The sequence below is a fragment of the Cebus imitator genome, unplaced genomic scaffold, assembly GCF_001604975.1.
Source record: "Cebus imitator isolate Cc_AM_T3 unplaced genomic scaffold, Cebus_imitator-1.0 Scaffold119, whole genome shotgun sequence".
Classification (NCBI taxonomy): Eukaryota; Metazoa; Chordata; class Mammalia; order Primates; family Cebidae; genus Cebus; species Cebus imitator.
The window spans coordinates 3,808,539-3,834,254 of NW_016107434.1; the positions used below are offsets into that span (position 1 = coordinate 3,808,539).

Genomic DNA, 25,716 nt, shown 5'->3' on the forward strand with positions numbered 1-25,716 from the left:
TTGCAATAACGTCAAGACAAAGGAAGTTTTGGAAAGATGTATAGTGTTGGTCAGTCATTTTCAATCATGTATCTCTTTGCTTCAAAGTTGGTATTCATGCTGGTATGAAAGGAAAATACTAAACCAGAGGGAAGCATAAAGATTCCCAAAAAGTGTTCATACTGGTATGAAAGAAAAGTACTTAACCAGAGGGAAGCATAAAGATCCCCCACATCCTGGGAGGGACTGGGAAGAGAGGGACAAAAGGCATCTGACGAAGTGGAATAGGGTCTGAATGAGGTGGAGAATACCCCAAAGAAAATTTAAACCTAATTTGAATTATTGCTTGGTGGCAGCCCTGCTCTTCCCTTCTGGAGGCAAAGTATCCATAAATTATCTGTTATTTCAATCCCACTTTTTCCTGTCCTTACTGTGGCTGAAGCATTAATACCTAAAGAAAAATGAGGCAGCTGCAGTAAGCATTAGCAGTCACAGTTCTCAAATGGGAGAATTCCAGGAGCATCCACACCCTGCATGGCCTCACCCACACAGAGCTTAGGGGGCTCAGATGTCTGACCAAGAATCTGAGATTCTGTGATGTCCTTACAGACAAAAATCCTGCTAAATAAATAGTTCTTGAGACTAGTGACTGTACTTTATTTGGGAAAACAAGACTCTGATTGTGAGTTTATAACCATAATGAATTTCTACAGCTGGGATACATATGTAGCCTTTATTTATACTGCAAACCTTGCAGGATCCTTATTTTTGCAGAGCACTGAGTCCTGGCTTCATGAATTTCATGTCAAGTAAATGAGCTTTAGTCATCCCTAGTTCATTTACATGTGCCAGGGAAAAAAAAGTGGGGTGGTTTCTAGAACATTTACTCCAAATTATAGGAAACAGTGCAATCTTGTGTGTCTCCTATTCCACTTAGTCCTCACAGCCCCAAGGTAGAAGGCATGTTTGGTGACTTTCGGGCTGACACGTTCCAGTCCTAATCCCATTCCCTCAGAGGTTTGCTGTGATCACTGAGGGAAGCAGAAATGGAACGTCCTGTGGTCCTTACTGGAGACTCCTTACAGCACCCAAAACAACCCAACATTGTCAGAAGCAAGTCTGCGCTGGCAGACCTGGATTCTCATTTCATCTCTACCACTGTGTAGTTTTGGGTAAATGATAGATAGTCTGAGCCTTATAAGTTTTCTCATACGTAAAATGCAAATGATACCATTGTCAGTGTTTAATAAAGTACTGCTTATAAAGTACCTGGCACAGAGCTGGTACATAACAGGCACTTCGCAAATGGTGGCCTCCTTCCCCTTTCCCCCCAGTAGATAGCAGTGACTGTCATTACTTCTATTCAAATGGGCACCCTATTCTGTTCCTTTCTTTCTCTCTACCCCTTCCCCATTTACTTTTCAGGATAGTAACAGTTCCCATTAGCCTGGGAGAAGCTGGACAATATAAAACGAACAGATGAGAGTGCCCACTGACTGCATAGCTTTGTTATAAATTGCAAGACTGTCATGGAAAAGGAACCTAAATTTTGAAGAAAACTGGGGAAAAATATATTCCACAATCATGTGAGTGAAGCAGGTTATGTTAACTCTAGAATTATTAACACATCAGTGACATCTGCAGCAACCTGCCAGAATTTGGCAGGATGGAAGAAAAGCCGGAAGATCTTCAGGTCACAGTCAAGTCCAGAGAGGAGCGTGGGAGTAGCATAGTAAGGAAGATGTAATCCCATGCAAATTGAGAGACTAAAATAGTTGAAGGCTGAAAATTTGAGTTACTAATATTTCTGCTTTAAAGCTTGTGGAATGCATCTTCATATATGATTGTTACTTTTCACAGTAGTCTTTGGCTTGGTCATTATTAACTTCACTTGGTCAATCTCATAAAATTAAGGGGTTTGCTCAAAGCTGTGCAGCCAGTGAGTACTCAAACTGGAGTATTTGGAATTTCATTTTGGTGTCTTTTTAAAAATTAAATCACAATCACACTTAATCGAACTGTCTAAGGCACTGACATCTGGTTAAAGGACAGGAAAGAGCCTCCTGCTTTAACTAACAAATAGACGTGATAGTGGAACAAGGCTCTGGGGCCAGGGCATGTGTGTTGGCCTCTCTGAGTTAAAACTGGTTCCAAAGAATGGCAGTGATCCAGCCTTGCTTTTAGACTAAGCTCAGTTATAGGGTACAAATCAGGTCTGAAAGGGAATGTTTCCTGTTGTTGGTTCAGCCCTGGAGATCACCCAGACTGCTGGCAGTTCATTGCAGGACAGAAACAACATGTTTCTTTTTACCTTCCAACTTTCCAGAGCAGGACTGATACTGTGGCTTTGGATCAGTAATCTATCGAGGATAATTTATATTGCTTAGATTTAAAGCAGCATCTTGGTTGCCAGAAAAGCAACCAAAAATTAAAAAAAAAAATCAGTCATTTCTTCTTCTAAATCATGGTTGCAACTCTGGGAATAATATGTCTATAAAATGAGACCATTTATTTCAGTTGTTATAAGGAAACACAGGCCATTGAGTATTGGTTATTCTTAAAGCATTTCTTAAACATAATGATAATAAGAATATTAACAAAATGCCAATATCTATTGAGTACTTGTTAGATACAAGTATTGTTTTGAAGGTTTTATATTTACTAACTCATTTAATTCTCAAACAATGTATAAATAAATTATTTCCATTTCACAGCCAGAAAAATTGAGGTGTGAGAGGTTAAAAAAATGCCAAATATGTATGTGTGTGTGTGTGTGTGTGTGTGTGTGTGTGTATATATATATACACACACACACACACACACACACACACACACACACATATATATATATATATATTATACATATATATATATTTGAGATGGAGTTTTGCTCTATCGCCCAGGCTGGAGCACAGTGGTACAATTTCAGCTCACTGCAACCTCCACCTCCCGGGTTCAAGAGATTCTTCCACCTCAGCCTCCAGGGTAGCTGGGACTACAGGCGCCCCCCACCACACTCGGCTAATTTTTGTGTTTTTAGTAGAGACAGGGTTTCACCATGTTGGCCATTATGGTCTGGATTTCTTGACCTTGTGATTCGTCTGCCTCGGCCTCCCAAAGTGCTGGGATTTCAGGCATGAGCAACCGCACCCAGCCTATAATGGATTTTATATGAAAATTAAAATAGCAAAATAAATCAATAAGATAGACTTTAAAAACATCATAATACTTTATTCCTAATTACAGAAAAACCTACAGCAATCTGTTAGGGCCAATGGAGGCTCGCTGTTTGAATGTTTGACTTGTCTGCAAGCAAATCTTCATAGCAGCATTTGCCAAAAGCTTCCTGGCTCCAACCTTTTTCCTTCCTTTAAGATTCCAGTAAGGTTTGCTGCACTTGAAACTAGGTTTTTTTCTTTTCCTTAGGGGAAAGCAGCCTGAACTGCAGGACAAAGCTTCAAAATGAAATATAGTCAAGCAACAAGTTCTATCTCAAAGCTCAAAATAAACCAAGACCTTTATTAAAGCATCCATTTGTTGGTTTAAGAAAATTTGGAAGATTACATGCTATATTAAAGTAAGATTTGTAGAAAAAAAACCTTAATTACTATTCAGATGGCTTTTAGGCATTTTATGTTGATTTACCTCTGATTCTGGCCCAGATGTAGTTGATTTTACCAACATTTTTTAGCTTTAAAAGTACTTTAGCTGCTTGGGGACTTTTGTATATTCTAGAGCTATCTCTGCATAACATGCCTACTATTTTACATGGCTGAAAGAAACATTTGCTTCCATGATTGCCTAAGTGAGAAAGTCTCAAATACTGATTGCTTGTCCACAAAAAAGCAGAAGTACAAAATAAGACATAAAACAATTGTGTAGGTTTGATGCAAAAAGGAACAACTGCTGTAGTATAGTGATGATTCTCACGAAGAATGTGTACCTGTATACAAATGCTAACTATGTATCGTTAAACCACAAATCCTGGTACACTTGGAAAATGCACAGGTGGTGGTGCATCGTCTTTGTGTTTCTACAACAGTTGACAAAGTTTCCTGATTTTTCTATGAAAAGAAAAATAAGGGTGTTGCTTCTAAAAGGAGGATTAGGGAAATAATACAATGTCTTTCAATGTTTTCATATGGAAAAACATTAATTTACAGTCAAGGAACCAAGACTGCCCCAAATGATTCACCCTTTGATTCTGTTGGAGAGGAACAGTGAATCAAACACTGCCTTTTCTTTTCATTGGGTCCTTTCCTAGTGTCCAGTGGGTAAACGATTGACTTGTTTTAGATGAGGAATTGCTGAGTTCTTGCCAGGTTGAGGCTTAGAGAGTGGTCGTAGACCTGAAAACTGGCAATAGCTCAGAATCTAAGCAGACATCATAAGAATTCTGCTTGAGGCAGGAAGCTGTCCCTCTGGTCTGTTCCTTTAGTGATTTGTGAGTGGGAAGTTCACTTGGCAAAGTTCAGTGAAGATGCTGGAGTGCTGGAGAAGATGGCTCCTGTTGACGTGGAGCATCCAGTAAACAGAGAACTTGAAGGGTAAGGAGTGAAGGTGTTCTGGCTGAGTATCCCCAAACTAAAGTAACTGGCCAGAGGAGACAGTTAAGGTGCCTGCTTATAAAACTGTTTAAACCTGACTGTTACCCCACTGCAGATAATATTGGCCTTTTCTTTCTACATACATTTCCCATGCAGCAACCCGAACTAAAAAATAAAAACTAGACATTAACCTGTGACTATATTGGTAGTAACATGCTGAGTTTAAACCTAAGACCCTGGCCAAGCTAAACTCAATCACCCAGTCATTAAGCATTTACCGAACATATCCTCTATGCTAGGCCTTATCCTCAGCACAAAGACGTGGTTGCCATCTCCGAGGATCGTATAGCCTGGAGGAGGAGTCAGACAAGGAAAACAGCAGTTAAGGTACAAGGTAATAAATGTAGTGCCAGAAGTATGCAGGGAGCACTGTGGATGCACAGTGATGGATCCACCCAGATTAGATGATGTGTGTGATGCAAGCCTCAGAAAATGAGGACTGTGATAGAGACATGCATCCTAGCTCAAAAGAACAGCATGTGCAAGGGCTGAGAGATAAGTGGAAGCGTGGCACTGCAGCAAGTAGCTCCACAGTGCTGAAGCTTAGCGCTTGGGTCAGGGGTGCTGAGAAGGGGTAGGAACTGAGGCTATAGAGAAGAGGGCAGGAACCAGATGAGGAGGAACCTGAACTTCAGCTGTAAAATTTGAACCTTATTTGCAAACTATGAAAGAGTTTTAAGCAATGTGGTGAGCTGTTGAGATGTGTCTTTTAGGATATCACTGTGTTAGGAGCAGAGAAGAGAGAAACGAGGCTGAACAAGGCCGGGCTCAGTAAGGTAGCTATTGTAGAAATCCTAGGTGTCTAAACAGCAGTGGGAATGGAGAGAAGCAAAGGAAATTCTAATTGAACGTGTAACACAGAGGAGCTGTGGATGACTTGCAGGTTTTTCCATGGGGGTGTGGGTGAATGATGACACCTGTCACCGTGTAGGGAGGGCAGAAGAAACAACTGTGGGAAGGAAAGATAATGGTGTGAGTTTTGAATGAATTGACTTGCAGTGTGCGGGGGCATCCAAAGGAGATGACCAGCAGCCTGCAGTCTAACATAGGGTCTAGAGCTCAGATAAGATGCTAGGAGTCAGAAATATAAAGAGGTTGGAGTCACTTGGATGGAGTCACTTGGTAAGTAGTGTAGAAGAGCAGGGGCTGAGGGCAGAGCTTGAGGAACTCCAACTCCAAAAGCACAAGAGGCTGAAAGAGAGGATGGGAAGCTTTTTGGGAGAGGAGTACATGCCTTAGAGGCCTAAAGAAAAGAAGGTTTTCAGAAAAACGAAGAGGTTCACAGTGTCCCTCGCCACTTAGAGTGGTCAAGTAAGAAAGGGTCAGAAAATATCCCTCAGATAGAACAAATTGGAAGTCATTGGCAATCTAAACTGTGAAAGCAATTGGCTGCAGGAACAGATAATATCACACATTGTAGAACAAGTAAATGGATGCAGTTTTGTCACATTGTCACAGGGACAGAGCCCAAGAACCTTAGTCTCTGGATATTGGTCCTAGAAAAATATTAGACAAAAAGGTCTACGTTGTTAAAGAAAAGCAAAAATATTTTTGTATTTATTGTACATAATCCCACACTAAACGTACTGGAGGCAGGCTTCAGTGTATATGCATCCACGAAGCTCAAGTTCATCAGTACCCAAGCATCAAGACTAAAATTGGATAAATTCACCAAATAGAACCTTTTGTTAATGACTGTTTCCTTAGATTGTGTCCTTACAGAATACCAATCACAAGACACTTTCAATATCCCAGAGAAGATAGTGCTGTATTCTGTGTGTAAATAACTGTAATCCAATCTTGGTAATTTATAGTAGTGTTTAACCCTCACTTTCAGTAAGTATTCTCTCACATCTCATTTCAATCTCTTCTGCTATATTTTTAGAGCTAGTCTGTCTCATTCTCACTTCACTGGATAACGGATGGTTACCATCTTCCATATATCAATCCTTCCCATAGTTGCAGATGAATAATAAATTCCTCTTCTGCTTGGAATGCTCCAGGCTAAATAACTTCAATAAAGTCCAAAGAATTGATCCCACAGAATGCCAAGAAGAATAACCACTTAATGGACACAGACTGTAGGGAGAGTGGGTGAGCACGTGACGGAGAAAGTTTTTAATCAGAAAAAGAAGTGTGCAAAATAGTATTACATCTTTTATTGTAAGCCCTGGTGTGTGATTGGTTGTTTTTTTCAGGTTATCTTTTTGTCCTTTGCATGTGAATTTCTTTCCTTGCAAAGACAGCAGTTTGAACTTCTGTCTTGAATTCCAGAGAGGTTGGGATTCAGTGGCTCCTGAGGTGCTTCACTCCTAAACACTGATGCCACTTAGACCATTTTTTCCTTCCCTTATCTTGCTTTAGAGGTTACGTTAGCACGAAAGAACTTGATAATGACAAAGCATGAGAAATGAGGCCATGAGCACCTTCTCAGGGTTTTGCTGGTAGAGATGAGTGTTGCCTTTACCTGTGCCTGGTGAAGTCTCTTGCTGTGTTGTTTCAGCGGCTCAATGCTGAATCAGAAATTATCACAGCAACAATAAGTTGCAGTTGTATGATAAAATAGGGGCTATTCTATATCAGTAATTTGCCCTATATAAAAGATATAAATATCGGTGCTTAATTCTAAACTGACCTACACATTTACAATCCAAAGTTATAAAGTCACTCAACTCCTAGGACCATAAATACTGCATAATGACTAGAATTTTGTTCGTATTCAACATATAGGTAGCTACCTGTAGATGAACTATGGTTTTTTAAATGTTTGGAATACATTTACACATGTTATTTGACATGGTATAATACTATTGTGTAACCATGTATTTTCCCCAAATTTGAGGAGGGATATTAAAATTTATTTCCCTATCTTCAAATGGAAAAAATGTACCAAAAGAAAATGAAGATACATGTATATTCACTTTGGAGCATTGTTTAGGTATTCTGACTCTTGCCACTGAGAAGGAAATGTGTTACTGTTGGGGAGAGGTCTTGATTCTTTTTGAAATCAGTATGTCAAAGGAGATCTGTACTCCTATGCAGCACTATCTATAATAGTCAAGATACAGAATCAACTTGTGTTTGTCAGTGGATGAATAGATGAAGAAAATGTCATACATATGCAAGATGGAATACTATTCATCCGTAAAGAATAAAGTCCTGTCATTTGCAACAGCATGGCTGGGCCTGAATGACATTGTGTTAAGGGAAATAAGCCAGGCACAGACAGAGCAGCACCACGTGATCTCACACATGTGAAATCTAAAGAAGTTGAACTTACAGAAGTAGAGAGTGGAGTAATAGTTACCAACAGCTGGTAAGGGAAGGGGAAAAGAGGGTAAGAAGAGATGGATCAATGGGTAAAAAGTTACAGATGGGGGGAATAAGTTCTCATGTTCTATCACACAGTAGGGTGACTGTGATTCACAATACTGTCTATTTTAAACTGCCTAGAAGAAAGTATTTTGAATGTTTTCATCATCAAGAAATGATACTTGTGTGAGGTGGTGGATATGCTAAATACCCTGATTTGATCATCATACTATATATATGTGTGTATTGAAACATCACACTCTTCCACACAAATGTGTAATTATTATGTGTTCATTTGAAAATTTTTAAAAAGTGTTACCTCCTCTTAAGCTATCAGAAAGTTATTTATACCTTGTCATGGAGCAGTTTGGGAGTGGAATGGGGAAAGGAAAGTAAGGATCGGCAAGTTTCCTATTGTCAGTAGTGCTGGGTACATTGAGAGCATTCAGTAAGTACTTGCTGGTTCCTTGGCTAGTGTCATGGTTAATTTGATGTGTCAATTTGATCAGGGTAAAGTATGCCTAGAGAGCTGGTAAAACATCATTTCTGGATGTGTCTGTGAGTGTGTTTCTGGAAGAGATGAGCATTTAAATCAGTCAGCTGAGTAAGGAATGTAGGAGAGTGGCTACCAGAGTCTGGGGAGGGTGGAGAGTGGGATAGTAAGAGATCAATTACACTTTGTACTCACCCTCACCAATGTGACAGGGCATCATCCTATCTGAAGGCTTAGAGAGAACAAAAAAGTGGAGGAAGGACAAATTCTCCCACTCTCTGTGTCTTTGAGCTGGGACATCTATTTTTGTCTGCCCTTGGACGTTGGTGCTCCTGGTTCTTGGGACTTTGAACTCTGGGACTACTTACACCACCAGCTTTCCTGGTTTTCCAGCTTGCAGAGGTCACACTGTGGGACTTCTCAGCTTCCATAGACACATGAGCCGCTTCTCATAATCTGTGTGTATATTTGTGTGTGTATATCTCCTATTGATTCTGTTTCTCTGGAGAACCATGACTAATACAACTACTTTTTTTGTTTAAATTCTCAATTCACTGTAAGTTCATGATTCCCTAGTTCTGGAGACGTCTGTAAGGTATTTAGTTTCTCTTGATTCACTTAAAGCTGACAGATCATCTTCCTATCTAGTCCCTGTATCCAGAGGAGAGGTCCTATGAGAATATTATAAAGGCCTTGAGAAAAGAGAAAAAAGAAACCAGGCTCTGTTTTAGAGTAATGTACGAAATGAGGGAACTGCAAACAGTCTCCTTTGGTGACTGGCATTTTCTATGGTCAACAATGGCCTCGCCTTTGGATTCTGGATGGAAAGGAAATGAGGACCCAATACCTCATCTTTCCCACCAGTGTCTTCCTTTTGTTACAACCAGAACTCACTTATTTTCCCCTGTGATGTCATGTCTATGTTAGAATATCTACGACCGTTCTCTAACTTCCCCTGCTATCATTTCTGACCTGAGTCATTGGAGGAGTCCTTCATTCTCACTGGCATCAGTCACCTGGGAAGTTCTTCAATACCCTGGCCTAGCACCCATCCTTCCCCATAGATTCTCATTCATTTGAATTGGGCTAGGGCCGAGGCATCAATATATTTTTACAGGTGCTCCAGGTGAGTATGATGCTCACATATGGTTGAGTCCCATGGTTTCACAGCAGAGCTAAGTTTGTTCTTTTCCTGTAGATTCATCAAAAGGAGAAAAATTCTGGAAAAAAAATAGAATAAAAATAAAAATTCTGTCCCTTCCTCACCTGGACAAACAGGGATTTCTATCCTGGAGAACTGGGGCTCCCCTTTGCCCTGGGTTAGAGCTGAGACTTAATTCTCAAAGTATCTTAGAGATAAAAATTCATATGGTACAGTAAGATGTCCTTGAGGCTTGGACAAGTTGAGAGCAAATGGTCAAACCTGGGAAAGCTGTACTTTCTGGTGTAACACTGGTGTAAGAGCATGGCAGGGCTTAATAGGTGGTAGAAACCTGCAACCCTGACCGTGATTCTTCCCAAGAGACATAGGGTCTACGAGGGCCAAGATGCTAGAGACCTGGGCACTGACCCTGAAGCCACCAAGACTTTGGGCATCACAGTCTGAGGCTAAAAATGGTGATGAAGTGGTAGACACCTGCCATCACGTAGCTGATGCAGGCTTGGACAATGAGTATCTTGACAGCAATCTTTAACTGAAGACCAGCTGCCTTGCTTTAAAGTTGTATACTATATAATTCTTCAGGGATTATGGAACATCTCTAGAGAGGGGAAAACTGCTCCAAACATGACTGAGATTGAAATTATTGCAAGTAAGGATTCAAAGCCAGACATGATTATATTTAGAGGGGAAAAAAGCAATATAAGGATATGGAGCAAATTCTAGCCTCGGTTACAAAAGGAATCAAACAGTCATGCTTAAATAAGTAGAGTAACTCTATTTCATATGCTTATAATTTTATTGGTTTTTAAACTAGATTTTGGTTTGACCAAGCACTCTAAGAACTTTTGCTACAATACAGGTGCATTTTCTGAGCCTGCTGATAGGATATGCTCCAGAAATTTTTATGGCAGGGCATATGGTCAGCAGGTCAGCAGAGTGATTGCACATGGTAGGGGACAGAGTGCAGTGGTGTGATCACAGTTCACTGCAGCCTCAACCTCAGCCTCTTGAAAGTCCCTGGGCTTGAAGCTGTTTTGACTTAAGGTGGGGAAACAATTGGTTATTCATATTTTATTTAAGGAAGGGAAGCTGCTCCTTTAAAGCCTTCCAGCTGCAATGCCCACCACTACACTATGAGTAGGAAGTTGAAAAATTATCACTAAGTGGGAGTGGTGAGTGATGGACATACTGCAACTCTTACATTTGGTATGCAACTGAGTGAAATGCTTTATTCACAAAAGAGCCTTAGTGTATAGTGGGAAGAACTTGAAGTTTGGAGTCACACAGAACTGGATTTGCACCACCACATACTAACTTTGAAGCCTTCTTGTATTCTGGGGACCTAGCAGTGCATGGTGTGTAATGGACGCTGAATGACTGCATGATACACTGACGAATAATTACCAAAAGAAATAGCCTTCTTGCTCTGAATCCAAGCCGAAGTGCCTTTACCTGTAAAATGGGTGTAATGACAACTATCTGGAAGAGAATTTTTAGGTGTTGATGAAATATAAAGTGCTCAAACCAGTGCCTGGAGGGCTCTCGGTTACTTTGTTTCCTGCTTGGCTCACCCCTTCTAAGTGCTGTTTTATTTGTGATTTGTGATAGCAAGAGCCCCACTGTATTGCAGCCTTCAAATGTGGGGATTTGCTGCACCTAATATCCAACTTTTAATCCAGACTAGACCCTGGGAACTAAACACTGAGTCCCACTACAGTAGAATGAGTTGAGGAGAATTCTGTCAGCAGAAATAGGCTTCATTCCAGTTTCATGGGTCCTTTGCCTCTTTATGAGGCATGTCTTATAACCCTGGAAAGCATCTGGTTTTGATTCTACTTTTGGTTACTTTGGGTCCACAGCTTTTTATTCTATTTGACCCACAATTCTGATCTATTATTTCTCCTAACCATTATTTTCATTCAATGAGTACTTTTAATATGTTTTCCATGTGGTCAGTATTAAGGATACAAGATAAACAGATGGAGGTGGTCAGGATATGATGCTTCTAAGCCTAAACATTCTGGTGAAAGGGGAATTAAATTAGAAGTATAAGAGTTGCAACATAAAAGGATAAGTTTTCCAGTGGAAACATTTACTTACAGGAGCTCAGCCTGGGTCAGAAAACTTATCAGGGAAGAGGAAAAAGTAGCCCAAACACCCCTGTATTCTTCCTGCTGTCTTACTCAGATTCTTCTGGCCCTGAATTATGTCATCATCTCTGCAAACAAGTGCAACGTCAAGCCTGTCAGAGCTAATGTATAAGACGGGCTCTTTTCCCACCTAAAATATGACCTCCACGAAGACAGGTGCCGTGCCTGCCTTGTTCACCACCATGTCCAATACCGTAAAACAGATATTTCTTGAATGAATGCATGATATAGTTCTGAATGGAGCTGGAAAAAAAAATGGAAGTTTTTTGTTTGTTGTTTGTTTTGAAATGGAATTTCACTCATTACCCAGGCTGGAGTGCAATGGCGCGATCGCAGCTCACCACTACCTCCACCTCCCAGGTTTGTGATTCTCCTGCCTCAGCCTCCTGAGAAGCTGGGAATACAGGCTTGTGCCACCACATGGCTGGCTAATTTTGTATTTTTAGTAGAGATGGAGTTTCTCCATGTTGGTCAGTCTGGTCTTGAACTTCTGATCTTATATGATCTGCCTGCCTCAGCCTCCCAAAGTGCTGGGATTACAGGCATAAGCCACCATGCCCAGCCTTGTTTGTTTTTGTTTTCTTTTTTGATTTTTTTTTTTTAAAGAAACTAGTCTCAGACAGGACAGTTCATAGGGCATATATGTACTATTAAATTATGAAAACACTTCTTTTGCCTGTAAGTGACCTGTTTTCAAAGATTTAACCTTCTGAAAGTCAGCCCATAAATTTTATTAACATCTACCAACTTCATAGAGCATCTTTTTTGGAAAAAGATGGTGTTCCCTGGCTATTAGATTTTGTATGGAAATTACTGGATGCTTTGTTGCTTCAGATTTTAAAACATCTGTCAGTAAATTGCAGTGGGTATGTACATATGGGATATTCAAAGAGTGTCCTACATGCTGAGTATTTAATTTTGTTTACTTTTTCTACAAAGGTTAAAGGGGAAAATTTCAGAAAGATCCTGTCTGAGGCACTACAAGTAGAAAGAATCTAAATAAGTTAGTTATTTCCCAAAAACGGAAGTGGATCTACTGTGGCCTCTCCCCTGAGCATAAGTATTGTTAGAAGATCTTGCTAAAAGTAGGTGGGTTGTCGTAGGTCACTTGTATGGCTCAGAGAAGGCATTATGTCTTAACTCAATATCCAAGGATTCCAGAACCAATGGTAAGCAGGAAAATACATTTACTTAAAAATAAAGAATAGATCTAATGACATACCAATGCAAATACCATAGATCTGATAACATACAGATACCATTGCACAACTTGACAGGGTCTCTCAGTACTGCCATGATAGCCTCAGATTTAGATGTTCTTCTGTCTCTCTCGGGCCACAGTGCTTAGAGTGCATCTTAAGATAGAGACACAGCCACAAACTCATCAACATTTATGATAGGAATGTGAGAAATTTAAGTGTTGATTTAAATTTACCTGCCTGTAGTCCCAGCTACTCAGGAGGCTGAGGTTGGAGGACTGCGATCACACCACTATGCTCTAGCCTGGGTGACAGAGTGAGACCCTGTCTAAAAAAAAAAAAAAAAAAAAAAAAATTCAGAACAATGTTAGAACCAAAGACCAAAATTTTCCTGCCATAACTATTATTGACAACCCTTGCTACCTCTGAGGTTAGAGAGTAAAAATTATGATTTGCTATAGTATTTTAGATTTCTCCCAATCATTCTTCTCCATGGCTGTTTTATCCAAAGAAGAACGAAACCAAAGAAGTGTACGTATGCGCTTGGGTGTGGTCATTCACCTGATGTGTTCTGATTGGGTGAGAGAGATGTATTCAGAATATCAGTATTAAAAATACTTTTATTACAAAGTCCTTCTGTGGAGCATGAAATTCTCTTGATAGTAACTAGATCATTATTTTTTAATCCTGTGAGAATAGAAAATTTAAACAAATTGATTATTATTTCTGGAGAAAATGTCATAGGTAATAGGTCACTGCATTCTTCCATGTTACACAGGAGTATGTTCTGCCTGAGAGAGAATTGCAAATGTAAACCCTAATGCCTGTATGCTGCCACATCTCCCTAATCAATTCAGGGACAGGCTTTCTCCTTTGCTCTCCCTTGCAAGTTTTAAAGGAATCAAGCCATGGGAGGCTGAATAGACTTTATGATCAAGATCCAACCTCTGCCGTCTTGGCAATGGGAAAAGTTGTAAGAAGGAAATACAACATTCCTTCCTGTTTCTGGAGCCCAAAGGGCCCTATGAGCTATGGGTGCCTCTTCTGTCAGTCCCCTTAAGCAAACAGTTCCAGCTGAGACCAAAGACCATTTGGACGATTTCAGTAAAAAGAATAAAAGAATGTAATGAATTCCCAGGTTTTTGCGGGCACTGTATTTAGTAAGAACTAAAATGACCCTCATTCAGGGACTACCTAATTGCCTTCCATATGCCAGGCACTGTTTCAGGCATTGGGTATACAATGGTGCACAGAATAATATGGATGAAGGTTACACTCTAATAAGGAGGAGAGAGCTAAGAAATACGTATTGTTAGAGGGTAAAGGCTAGTTGAAAACTATATTAAGCAAGATAAGAAGTGCAACATGAAAATGGAGTTATAATTTTATGTGGGGTGATTAGGGAAGGCCTATATGACAAGGTGACATTTGAGCAGACACCTAAAGAAAGTGGGGCAGGGAACCCTTCAGGTAAGTGGGGGAAGAACATTCTGCATAAAGGGAACAGCAAGCACAAAAGGTTTGAGGAAGGATAATGCCTCAAAAATTGAGCTCTAAGGAGATGGCCTGTATAGTTGAAATCAAGCAAGCAAAAGAGTTACAGAAGAGAGATCGCAGGGAGATAGACATATATATGTACACTTATGCATATATATATGCATATATATATGCAAATGTAGATAATATGTATTTTAATATATAATGTATATATTTTTATATAAAATGTTTAATTGATATGTTTTTGTTTAAGTATCAATTTGATGTTTTGATATACATTGGGCAGTGATCACCACAATCAAGCTAATGAATATTTCTACCACCTCACATACTTACCTTTGTGTGTGTGTGTGTGATAAGGACACTTACCATCTATCCTTTTAGCAAATTTCAAGTATAAGATGCAGTATTGTCAACTAGAGTCACCACGCTGTACGTTAGAGCTCCAGAACTTACTTACCTTGTATAACTGAAACATTTTACCCTTTGACCAGCATCTTCCCACTGTCCCCATCCCCTCCATTTCTGGCAACCACCATTCTATATGAATTTGACTATTGTAGATCCAACAAAAATTGAGATCATGCAGTATTTGTGTTTCTGCACATAGCTTATTTCAGTTAGCATAATGCCATCCAGGATCCAGTAACATCTGTGTTATTGCAAATGACAGGATGGCCTTTGGTTTAAGGCTGAATAATATTTCACTGTGTGTGTGTGCCACATTTTCTTCATTCATCTGTCAATGGACATTTAGGTTGTTTTTGCATCTTGGCTATTGTGAATGTGCTACAATGAACATGGGAGTTAGATACCTGTTTATTAATCAGATTTTGTTTGGAGATACACACAGACACACACACACACACACACACATATATATCTCCAAAAGCAGGATAGCTTCATCATACGGCAGATACATTTTCAATTCTTTGAATACCCACCATACTGTTTTCTATAACATCGGTACCAGTTTACAGTCCCTCCCAGGCAATGGTTTTCAGTGTACATCCAGCATGCAGTTTCCCTTTTCTCCATATCCTCACCAACAGGTGGTAGCTTTTGTCTTTTTGATAATAGCCAGTCTAACACGTATGAGTTGGTATCCACTGTGGTTTTGCTTTGCATTTCAAGACAGGCATTTTTTTTAGGACCTTATAGGCCGTAGTAAGATGCGAGTTCTGCCTTTTCCTTAAGTAATGTGGAAAGTGATTAGAGGCTTTCAAGTAGTAAAATGATGTAATCTCAGGTATTTTATTTATTCGGAGATGGAGTCTTACTCTGTAGCCCAGGCTGGAGTGCAGTGGTGCTATCTCAGCTCACTGCAACCTCTACCTCCCGGGTCCCAGTTCAAGCAATTCTCCTACCTCAGCCTCCCAATAGCTGAGATTACAGGCATGAGCCACCATGGCCAGCTAATTTTTGTATTTTTAGTAGACATGGGGTTTCACCACGTTGGCCAGTCTGGTCTTGAACTCTTGACCTCATGATCCACCCACCTCGGCCTCCCAATGTGCTGGGATTACAGGTGTGAGCCACTGCGCCCGGCCATCTCAAGTTTTTTAAAGACTCTGGCTACTGTATGGAGGAGAGAAGTGAGTGGGAAACCAGTCTGGAGGTGATTACAATACTTGTGACAAGAGATGATGGCTGAGCTAGGTGGTGGTGATAAAGAGGATGAAAGATGGTACAATTGATTGTATTTTGAAAGTAGAATCAGAAGAATTTGCGGTTGGTGTGGTTGTGAGGTAAGAAAAGAAGGGAATCACATGATCTCAAGATTTTTCTTTTCCTCCCTTCCTTTCTTCATCTCTCCTTCTCTTCCCTTCATTCAATTGAGCAACCCCAGAGAATGGAGTTGCCATGTTCCAAAATAAAACTACAAAAGGAACACCTGTGGGGGAGATACTCAGCAATCTGATTTTGGACATAGTAAGCTTAACATGCCTATTGGACATCCAAGTGGAGATGTGCAGTTGGAGACACAAGTTGAGTTCAGAGAAGAGGTGTAATGTGGTGGCCCAAATTTGGGAGTCCTTAAAATACACCTGCTTTTTAAAGCCATGTAACCAAATGGAATCAACAAGGGGAAGAGTACAGGTAAAGAAGAGAGAGCTCTGAGGACCAGTCCTGGAGCACAACTCCAGCAGTAGAGAGAAGAAAATGAGGAGAAGCCAACCAAGGAGACTGAGAATGAGCTGCTAATGAATAGAAAATAACAGAATAGTATCCTGCAAGGCAAGTGAAGAAAGTATTTTAAAAAAGAAAGATACATAAGTCTGTCAATTTGTCTCTTGGTATCCTGAAATTTCCATTTTATTGCATTTTTTAACAGTAAGTAGTAAGAAACTGGAGATGGGTAGCTATCACTAACTTTTGACAGATTTTTGGACAATAAGAAATATCCAAGGGATAATGAAACCAAAAGCCAAAACAGACAGTTGTAACAACAAAAACTGAAGCATTGCTGCTGGAGATAGGATGTCTGAGAGCTGGACATGGGACTAGTTTTTCTTTTTCAACCTGTAACCTTTATTTTCACAATGTGTGCAAAATGAGATTAAGAATATTTCTGTGTCTCATGGGCTATTGTGGAAGTGAACAGGGTATCATAGATTCCTTTAAGAAGGAGCTTTATTTTGGAATTTTTGTACATAAACATATTTGTTAATATGGTTGTTTTCAGAAGATAAAATTATTTCATTGAATTCACAAATATTTGTGCTTTTCATACTCAGTTCCAGGTACTATTTTAGGCACTGAAGATTCATGACAAATGAGAGGCTCCTGCCACTAAAGATCCTAGAATTGAAGGATGTAAATAGTCCAAATGGTTGCCATTTAGAATACACTAGTAAACAACCGTATCATTAATTCTTGTCAAATAATCTGTGTGTGGTCTTGTCATTCCAAAAAACCCATTTATTTTTCATTTAAGAAAGGCTTTGGGATAAGGTCTTAGAATAAGCTCATACCCATGTCTGTCATATATTTAGAAAGTAGCTCTAACTTTATCAGTTTCCTAAAATAGTGCCGGATGTTTAAGATGAGTAGGTAGGAAACATCTTCCCTTTTAAAGCAATACATAGTTATGGATTTTCCTCTGCAGTAAATGTCTGCACTTAAACATGAAATCTGCTGGATGGCACTCTATCCCACGTGCTCTTGGTCATGAGCTGCTCAGTACAGGTGATGTGCAGATCTAACTATAGGGCTGTCATCAGCAGCCTGGTGATCTACCTTAAATAGGACTGTCAGCCATTTTGTTTTGTCCCAGAGAGTCCTTCACAAGTGACCCATAGAGAAGCGGGAGAGCCAAGGTACCCCAGCCATCAGCTCAGAGCCAGCAAAGATGGCTCTCTCTTGTTCTGGCCCTCAGGCTGGGAACCAAGGTATAAGAAAGAAAGCTGAAAGGATAAAATAGCTCCATTCATTTTCAGGTTCGAAGTTCTTTGGCCAGAGGATGGTAGAAAGAACTTGACTTTGTCAGAGATGACCTGTGACAATGTGAAATCTAAGCAAAGAGAGTTGAAGGCTGTATATCCTTGTTCAGGGACAATCACTCAGCACCACCGCAAGCTGAATCTATGACAGGAATAGCTGGCGTGTGTGAACCACATAGCTTGGAGGGAGGCTGACATATGATACAGCTTGGATTTTCATCATTTTTCTCCCTTTGCAGCAAATTTCGGGCTAATATTTACCCCTTCCAGTGTTGTAGTCGTGGGGGATAGAGAAATCTTGTTCTATGGTTGTTTCTATTTTCATTTTTTAGCACTCTGGCTGCCCTCTTAGGCCTTGTGCTCTGTGATGTGGTTATCTTTCAGTGTGTTTTGATCATGTGATAGGACTGGGAGCATCTATTTTTGTCAACACCATCACCATGGGCTTTAGAATCAGACAGTCATGAATTCGTACCTATTGCTAAGGTCAGTCTCTTAGAGTAAGAGAGCCAGTTTGGCGCTATGGTAAAGAGAACTGACTCCTGATTCAGACAGTCCTGGGCTTAAGGTCTGCATCTGTCACTTACAAGCTATGTGGCACTGGGCAAGTGACTTCACCTTTCTTAACCACTTTATCAAATAGAGGGCATATTAGCACCTACCTTCAGGGTGATTGAAAGGATTAAATGAAGATACTATAACATGGTGGCACATAGTGACTGGTCATTAAATAGTCACTGTTATTAAATTTAACCTAACTCCTTTGAGTTTTGGTTTTCCCATTCTTAAAGTGGTTGTGGTATTGTGATGGTTAATTTAATTTAGGAGGAAATGTCAGCATAGTGTTTGTCATAGAAGCGCTGAATGAATAGCTGATAACATTATTAATAACAGTAATTAAGAAATAGATGCTATGGACTCCAAAGCCTCATTACTGGTTCATTTTGAATGCCAGCATCTGTTCTCTTTTTATTTGATTATTCAGTTCTGACTCATCAATGAAAGTGACCCTGTTACATGAGTGAGAGTAGGGAAATTTCTTGTAATCTGAGTCTATATCCCAATTAATTAACACATTTTTATAAAACATACTATGTTTCCAGCTTGGATGGGAAAGCGGAATTTTTCTGCTCTAATAGAGCTTATACTTAAATAGGGTTATAAGGTAAACACATACCCATTCTATAAATAATAATCAGTGCATCATATGCATCATATACCACAATAGTGAGTATCATGATAGGTAGAAATGAGAATCAGATGTGGTCCTGCCTTTGAGGGGCACACAGTCAGCTGGAAGTAGTGGTAGCAAGTGCATCAATACAGACTTCCTGGATTAGATACCAGGCTCTACCCCCTGCCACCGTGAGACCTGAGGCAAGTTACATAACTGCCCTATACAGGCTTCCTTATTTGTAAAATGAAGACAAACGATACTGCTTACATAATGTTGATGTGAAGCTTAAATGGGTTCTTGTGCATAAAGCATGGTGCCTGTCACATAGTCAGGGATCAGCAAATGTTGGCCATTTTAAAACATAGTTGGGGAGAAGGCATGCATGTAAGTAATAATGCAGAGTAGGGTGATATTGCTATGGAAATTCAGAGAAAGGAGAGATTACTTGGGCTTCATAAAAGAATGTGGCATTTAAGGTAAGCTTAGAAGGATAGGTAATATATGAATATGTGAAACTAGGGCAAATGAAGGCAGCTTTAATATTAGAGATTTCGTGATCAAAGGCATGGAAATAGGGAAACCCAAGGCTACAGGGAAGAAGTTACAGCACAAATAGTTTGGAAATGTGGAAGTTCCTCAGATACTACTAGTTCAAGAAGTTTTTGTTTTGTGAACAGTAGAGAGAGCACCACTGAGGACTTTCGGCAGGAAAACAAGGTCAAAGCTATGCCTCTGGTAGCAGACTAAGGAAGAATGCTTTGGGTCTTGTAATAACCTTGTCTTGGCCTTGAGCTCTGCAGTCTCTCCTTCTACCAGCCCGTTTGCCGTGATACCGGAAAGAGGGAGAACTCAGATAGGAGATAATGATGTGCAATCAGAGGCCGCCCAGAGGTTGGATGTGCCGTTAACAAATTTGGGGAATATAAAAGGATAGGTAGACTGAAAAATAAGCCTTTTAGTGCACCAGGACATGTTGGTTTGAAGTGTTGGTAAGTCTACAGATAAAACTGGATGGAGGTTTGGAACCTACAGTGCCACCAAGTTGGAGGTGCAGACTGTGTAACAGCTCCTCAGAAGTAAAGCAGGAGGCCTGAAGAATGAGATTGCCAAGGGAAAATGGCAAAGGTCAATCCCTGAGCAATCCCTTATGTTTATGTATGGCAGAAGAAGATAGACATGGGAAGGATCCATCATAAGGGTAGGAGGATGAGAAGAATAGGGAAATGAATACGGGAGTGGAGGGGTTTCAAAAAGGAGCATTTTAGGGAGCCTGGGCATGACTTATTTGGGAGATAGGAAGGCAATAGGAATGAAGGAGAGACAAAGCTAAAAGTGTCAGGTAGAACTCAACTATGGGCACCTTAAAATCTGGGCAGGGATATTTAGGCTCATTTGTTATAAAGCAGGAGACCATGTGATCTTAAAGATATTATTTCCTGGAGACTAAAGAGAATCACACTCTTATAAGACAGACTCTGGGTTTGAAAGGCCTTAGTATTCCCCCAGCCCCCACCACCGTTACTTATTACTTCACCCTCTTAGTACTTTCTTCTCTTCATTTTGTTTCTATTTCTCTTGAAGTTGAGAGGTGTGGTTGTTTTATGTTGACAGAGTTGAATCTGCTGTGAGGCCTACAGAAAAAGGGAAATTTTTGTGGTCTTGTTCCAGTGAGATAGAGTTGAAACAAGCTGAAAATAAGTTACCAGGAAATCATAAATTTATCGTGACACAAAACCCTAAAGTTGTGTTAGTTTCTCTATCAAAAAAAATAAATCAACAGTTCTCCTTGAGAAAGAGGAAATAATGGAGATGACAGCACCTTGCAGGAACTGGAAGTCTTAATAAAGTAGAGCGAATCTAGTAAGGAATGTGAAGGCAAGAGAGAAAATGGGTCTGTAAACTTGAATAGTCCAGTTTTGGATTTTAGAAGTGGGATTATTCTAGGTTATGACATGGAAGGTTCGTCATAGTGTGTTACTAAAACAGTAGAAATCATTAGGTCAGGGTATTTACTTTGAGCAGATGCCTGCATAAACCCTGAAGCGACTTAGGATGGTAGCAAAAGTGGAGTGGAGGAAGGCTGTGGGATGGCCTTGCAGCCCACAATTCCATTATTAGTATTAGTAGGTCTTACCTTATAAAACCTGCGCATCTCATAGTATTCTTCCTGTCATTGCAACACAGTCAATAAATGTATCATTGCATTTGTATTAATTTGCATATAATACAAATGTATTGAATTAACACAAATTTTTATTAGACTTTCTGATTGTCATTAAGAGTCAGATAAATGATGAGGGTAGTAGCCAGGATTTTCACAGGTTGTCAAAGAAGATGTGGAGAGTGGCTATCACATACTTCAAAACCACAGTGTTTGCACCTGGGTAAAATAGTAAGGTCCAAATTTGGCATTGGGGCATGTGAGAAGAAGGCAAGCTTCCAGGGAAAGGACATACAAAATGTGGAAGAATTTGCAACCTTCAAGTAAGGGGGCTTCCTTGGAAATGACATCCTTCAGCAATGCACAGATCTGATTTAAAGCAAGTGAGAAAAAAAGAGGGAGGATAATTCTAGGGGAGAAAGTAGAAACCAGTACAGGGATGAAGAAAGGCTTGTGTTCTAAATGGAGAGTTTGTGTTCTGTATTTTACTCAGGAGCGAGAGGAGTAATCAGATGGGTTGAATTAACTCATCTCATAATTCCAAATGTAATTCAGTGCAAAGATTTCGGTGTCAGGCACTCAGTGGCTCCAGATGTCTGTCTATTGAAGGTTTATGGAAATAATCACTGCTATATGAAGCACAGGCACGTGCAGGCTGCCTCTCCAGGTGGTGTCTGCAGCCAGGTGAGCATGGTTGAGCAGAAGGTTCCAGACAGAATGTGAGAAACTGTAGAGATCATTTGGAGAAGCATCTGTTTGGCCCAGAGCCCCATACCCATGTGTGTGTCACCAGAGCACCAACCTAGGAACACATAGGTGTGGGTTGCTCTTCTGCAAATGGCTATTAATTAAATCAGAGCAGGTTGTTGGATTAGTTTCTTGGCAGCTTGGGTTATAAGGATGTGACTTATAGGACGGAGATTTCAGAAGACAAATGGGGAGACCCCAAGGCAGCTAGTGCAAGGTCAAGGCCTTGGTGGCTTGGGCACCTGGGGATACAGAGGGAGGGGGAAATGAGATCTTGCAAAGAGAACCTCAAAGACACACATTGATGGGTAAATTGTCAATTCTTGTTTTTGTAAAAAATCCATAATTACACTTCTATGATTTCTAGATGCTTGGGTGGAGGTGGTGGTGGTGGTCGTGGTGTTTTAGTTTTGGAGGGAGTTTTAGTTTTTGTTTCTTTTTACTGGTTCACCATGGGTCGGGGAGATACTTAAATATTTCTCAATAGGGGCATTCTTGGTTTAGGCGTGAACGTTAAGTTTTGAGTACTGCGTCTTGCACTGCTGATTATTTAATGTCCATGGCCCCTGCTTTCCAACACAAGCAGCACAGCTCAGGCACCTTGGCGGCTAAGAGTGCGCCCCCACTGCCGATGCCATTAGGAGAATCAGATCACCCCTGGTTACATGGGATCTAGGGGCACATTCCACCTGGGGAAAAATTTCATTCTCTTAGGAGATTTCACTAAACCCTCACTTTAAAGTGGTGATATTCTGGAGTTTTCTTCGGTCTCATTTAAAATGTAGACCACGAATTCTGACTTTTCCGTAAGCAGAGACTCCTGAATTTGTTTCTGACTCACTTAGATAATGAACAGTGATATTTCAGTGCTAGTAAAACTGTGGGGCTATTTTTTCCCCAGTCGTCTTTTCATACATCTACAATTTTTGGCTTCTTACATTCCCCTGTAGGCCCTCACCTGTCTCTGGGCAGACATCTTTGTAGGGGTCTGTTAAGAGTGAATCGCTTCACACTCTAACTTGGTAGGACCATTTTATTTTTTCCTGTCATAGGCACATTCCAGAAACAGTTTAAGAAAAAATATTCCTACATAATCTGTCTTTCCAACACTCCAAGATAATCTCTTGTCCCACTGAGGGACATGGAGGCGAGATAGGGCAGTGGATGGGCGGATGCTCAAAAGGAGGAAGGCTCTAGCTGGCTCCTCCCTGGCCACTTCTGTAACATAATCACACCTGGAAATCTGTTTGGTGCTTGAAATCCAAAGCCATGTGGTGGTGACTAGGGACATGGCCTGACAGGAGGGACAGGAACAGACGAATTGATAAGGAAACTGTTTTCCTCTCCACCTCAGGGAGGGTTGTACAAGAAGTGAACATACAGGTGTAGTTGGAGAGCTGACTCTTTTCCAGGGCCTCTGAAATTTTAGGAGGGCTGCTTTTGAGATTGATATTTAGTGGGGGAGGTCTACTTCTTGGGAATTCAGAGCAGTTCTTCTACTTGACCTTCAATTCCTACTCCTTCTACCTGATCTTCAGTGCTGCTTTAATCTTCCTTTTCTGTGAGTCTAAAATCCATTTCCTTCACCGTCCACATCTTTCTCTACCATCTCTGGCAAATATCTGGCCAACCACATACACTTCTGTCCCCAAACAAAATGTACTTTGCCTCTTCCACAACGTGAAACCCCAATACCCTTGCTCTGATCTTGTCTGTATTCTCTGTTCCCCTCCATCTCGTCTTACTGTTTTATTCTACATTTGGAGAGGTAGTATAAATTTGCTCTCATATTTGCTCAGTGTTGAAATCATCAGCTCACCTAGCCCATATGCTTTGCACAGCTCTCAGAAATGAGGCTCATGCTGTATGTGCACTTGCCCCACTGACCTCACCCTAGGATTAAGTAGAGTTTTGACCTTTGCTACATGTTCAATGATGCCCTATGAATAGAAAATCTCCTTCCATAATCAGGTTTAAAAATAAAAACAAAAAGCATGTGGCCTTCAGGGATTGGCAGCTTACCTGACTCAGGTACAGCAAAGTGACTCAGAGCCTGCTCAGCAGTTCCCCTTACTCATGTTTGGGTCTCTCCTCTCCCGGCAGGAGGATGAAGTGGTACTCCAGTGCATCGCCACCATTCACAAGGAGCAGAGGAAGTTCTGCCTCGCAGCTGAGGGACTTGGGAATCGCCTGTGCTTCTTGGAACCCACTTCAGAAGCCAAGGTGAGATTGGTTGTCTGCCCTGCACCTTCCTCCAACTTGGCATCTGACATAGTCATTTAGGGGAGACTGCTGGGAGGTGGTGATGAGGACGACATTTGAAAGGACATGTTTATTTTTAAAATGAGAAGCAGATCTGGTTTAAACCATAACTCTCTGCAAGCGTAGGAATTGACGTAGGAACCTAGAGCTCTATGAAGAATTAAAGATGCTTTGCCTGTCAGTGTTGTCCAGGACTCTGGGGAGGCTTTGAGCTCACTGTCAGCGATGACCGAGGAGGTCTTCTTAATACTCCCAGAACTCCTTTCTGTTGCTGTTAATTCCTAGAAATATGAGTGCGTGTTCTTTACTCCCTGCTGTCATTCTGTTGCTACAGGGACTCACAGGTGCCTGAGCCTATGTTTCACGGTGCACACCCCTTTCAGTTCTGACTGCACTGAGATTGTCGTAACTTTCTGCCCACTGTGACATGAGGGCAGAGAGTAATGTTTGCACTGGTCCCTGCCTGCATGGTGGCAGTAATGCCGTGTCCCTTCAGCAGAACTTTTCTTTTTCTGTTTTCACGCTGTTTCTGCTTTTCATCATGTGTGTCAAGTGGATCCATGTGCTCAGCATTCTTGTAGTGCTTTTTAGTCCTGGGAAAACCTCTATACCCATCAGTGTTCTCCAGGGAAACAAAGCTGACTAGAAGGATGGATGGATGATGGGTGGATGGGTGGATGGGTGAGTGCATGAGTGGGTAGGTAGGTGAGTAGGCAAGTGTATAGAGACTTCTTATAAGAAATTAGCTCATACATTTGTAGGGGCTAGTGAGACTGAAATCTGTAGTTAATATCAGTAAGCTGGAAACTCAGGCAGGAGTTAGTGCTGTAGTCTTGAGGTAGAGTTTCTTCTTTTCCAGGACATCTCAGTTGTTGTTCTGAAGGCCTTCATCTGATCGGATGAGGCACACTGAAGTTATCACGGCTAATAGCCTGTACTTAAAGTTAACTGACTGTAGATATTAATTACATTTACTAAATACCTTCACATCAAAACCTATAGTGTCATTTGGCTGAATAAGTGGGCACTATGGCCTAGCCAAGTTGACACAAACCCACCATCACACCTTCTAAGCTCAGTTTTTCTCTTTTCCTTTTTTTAAAAAAGCAAAAATCAGAAATTGGTAACATTTTTCAAAAGTCCCACCTATTGGCACGCCATTTTCCACATAAAGATTCACAACACTGACATATAGAGAGTTTGGCTAAAACCAGGAACAGCAGATGTCCAGGGTGATGGCCACGTTCCCCAGAAGCCCCTCTTATATATCACTGCTTCTCCCTCCCATATAGGTCACTGATCCATAAGGACAGACATGAGCCAGAGTCCCATGAAAATAAATGGGATAGAAGAGAGACAAGGAAGATTTTTACTTTTTTTTTTTTTGAGACAGAGTTTTGCTCTTGTTGCCCAGGCTGGAGTGCAATGGCAGATCTCAGCCCACTGTAACCTCCGCCTCCTGGGTTCAAGTGATTCTCCTGCCTCAGCCTCCTGAGTAGCTGAGATTATAGGCATGCACCACCACGC

General features: G+C 40.8%; 1 protein-coding gene across 7 annotated transcripts in view; it reads left to right on the forward strand.

Annotated features, from left to right (window-relative positions):
* RYR3 (ryanodine receptor 3) overlaps positions 1–25,716 on the forward strand; it is a 556,286-nt gene that overhangs the window by 134,240 nt on the left and 396,330 nt on the right. For all 7 annotated transcript variants that reach the window (XM_037742376.1, XM_037742379.1, XM_037742378.1 and 4 more), the window contains exon 2: positions 24,031–24,150. In XM_037742376.1, the coding sequence (XP_037598304.1) occupies positions 24,031–24,150 (120 nt within the window). The remainder of the gene's footprint in view (positions 1–24,030; positions 24,151–25,716) is intronic.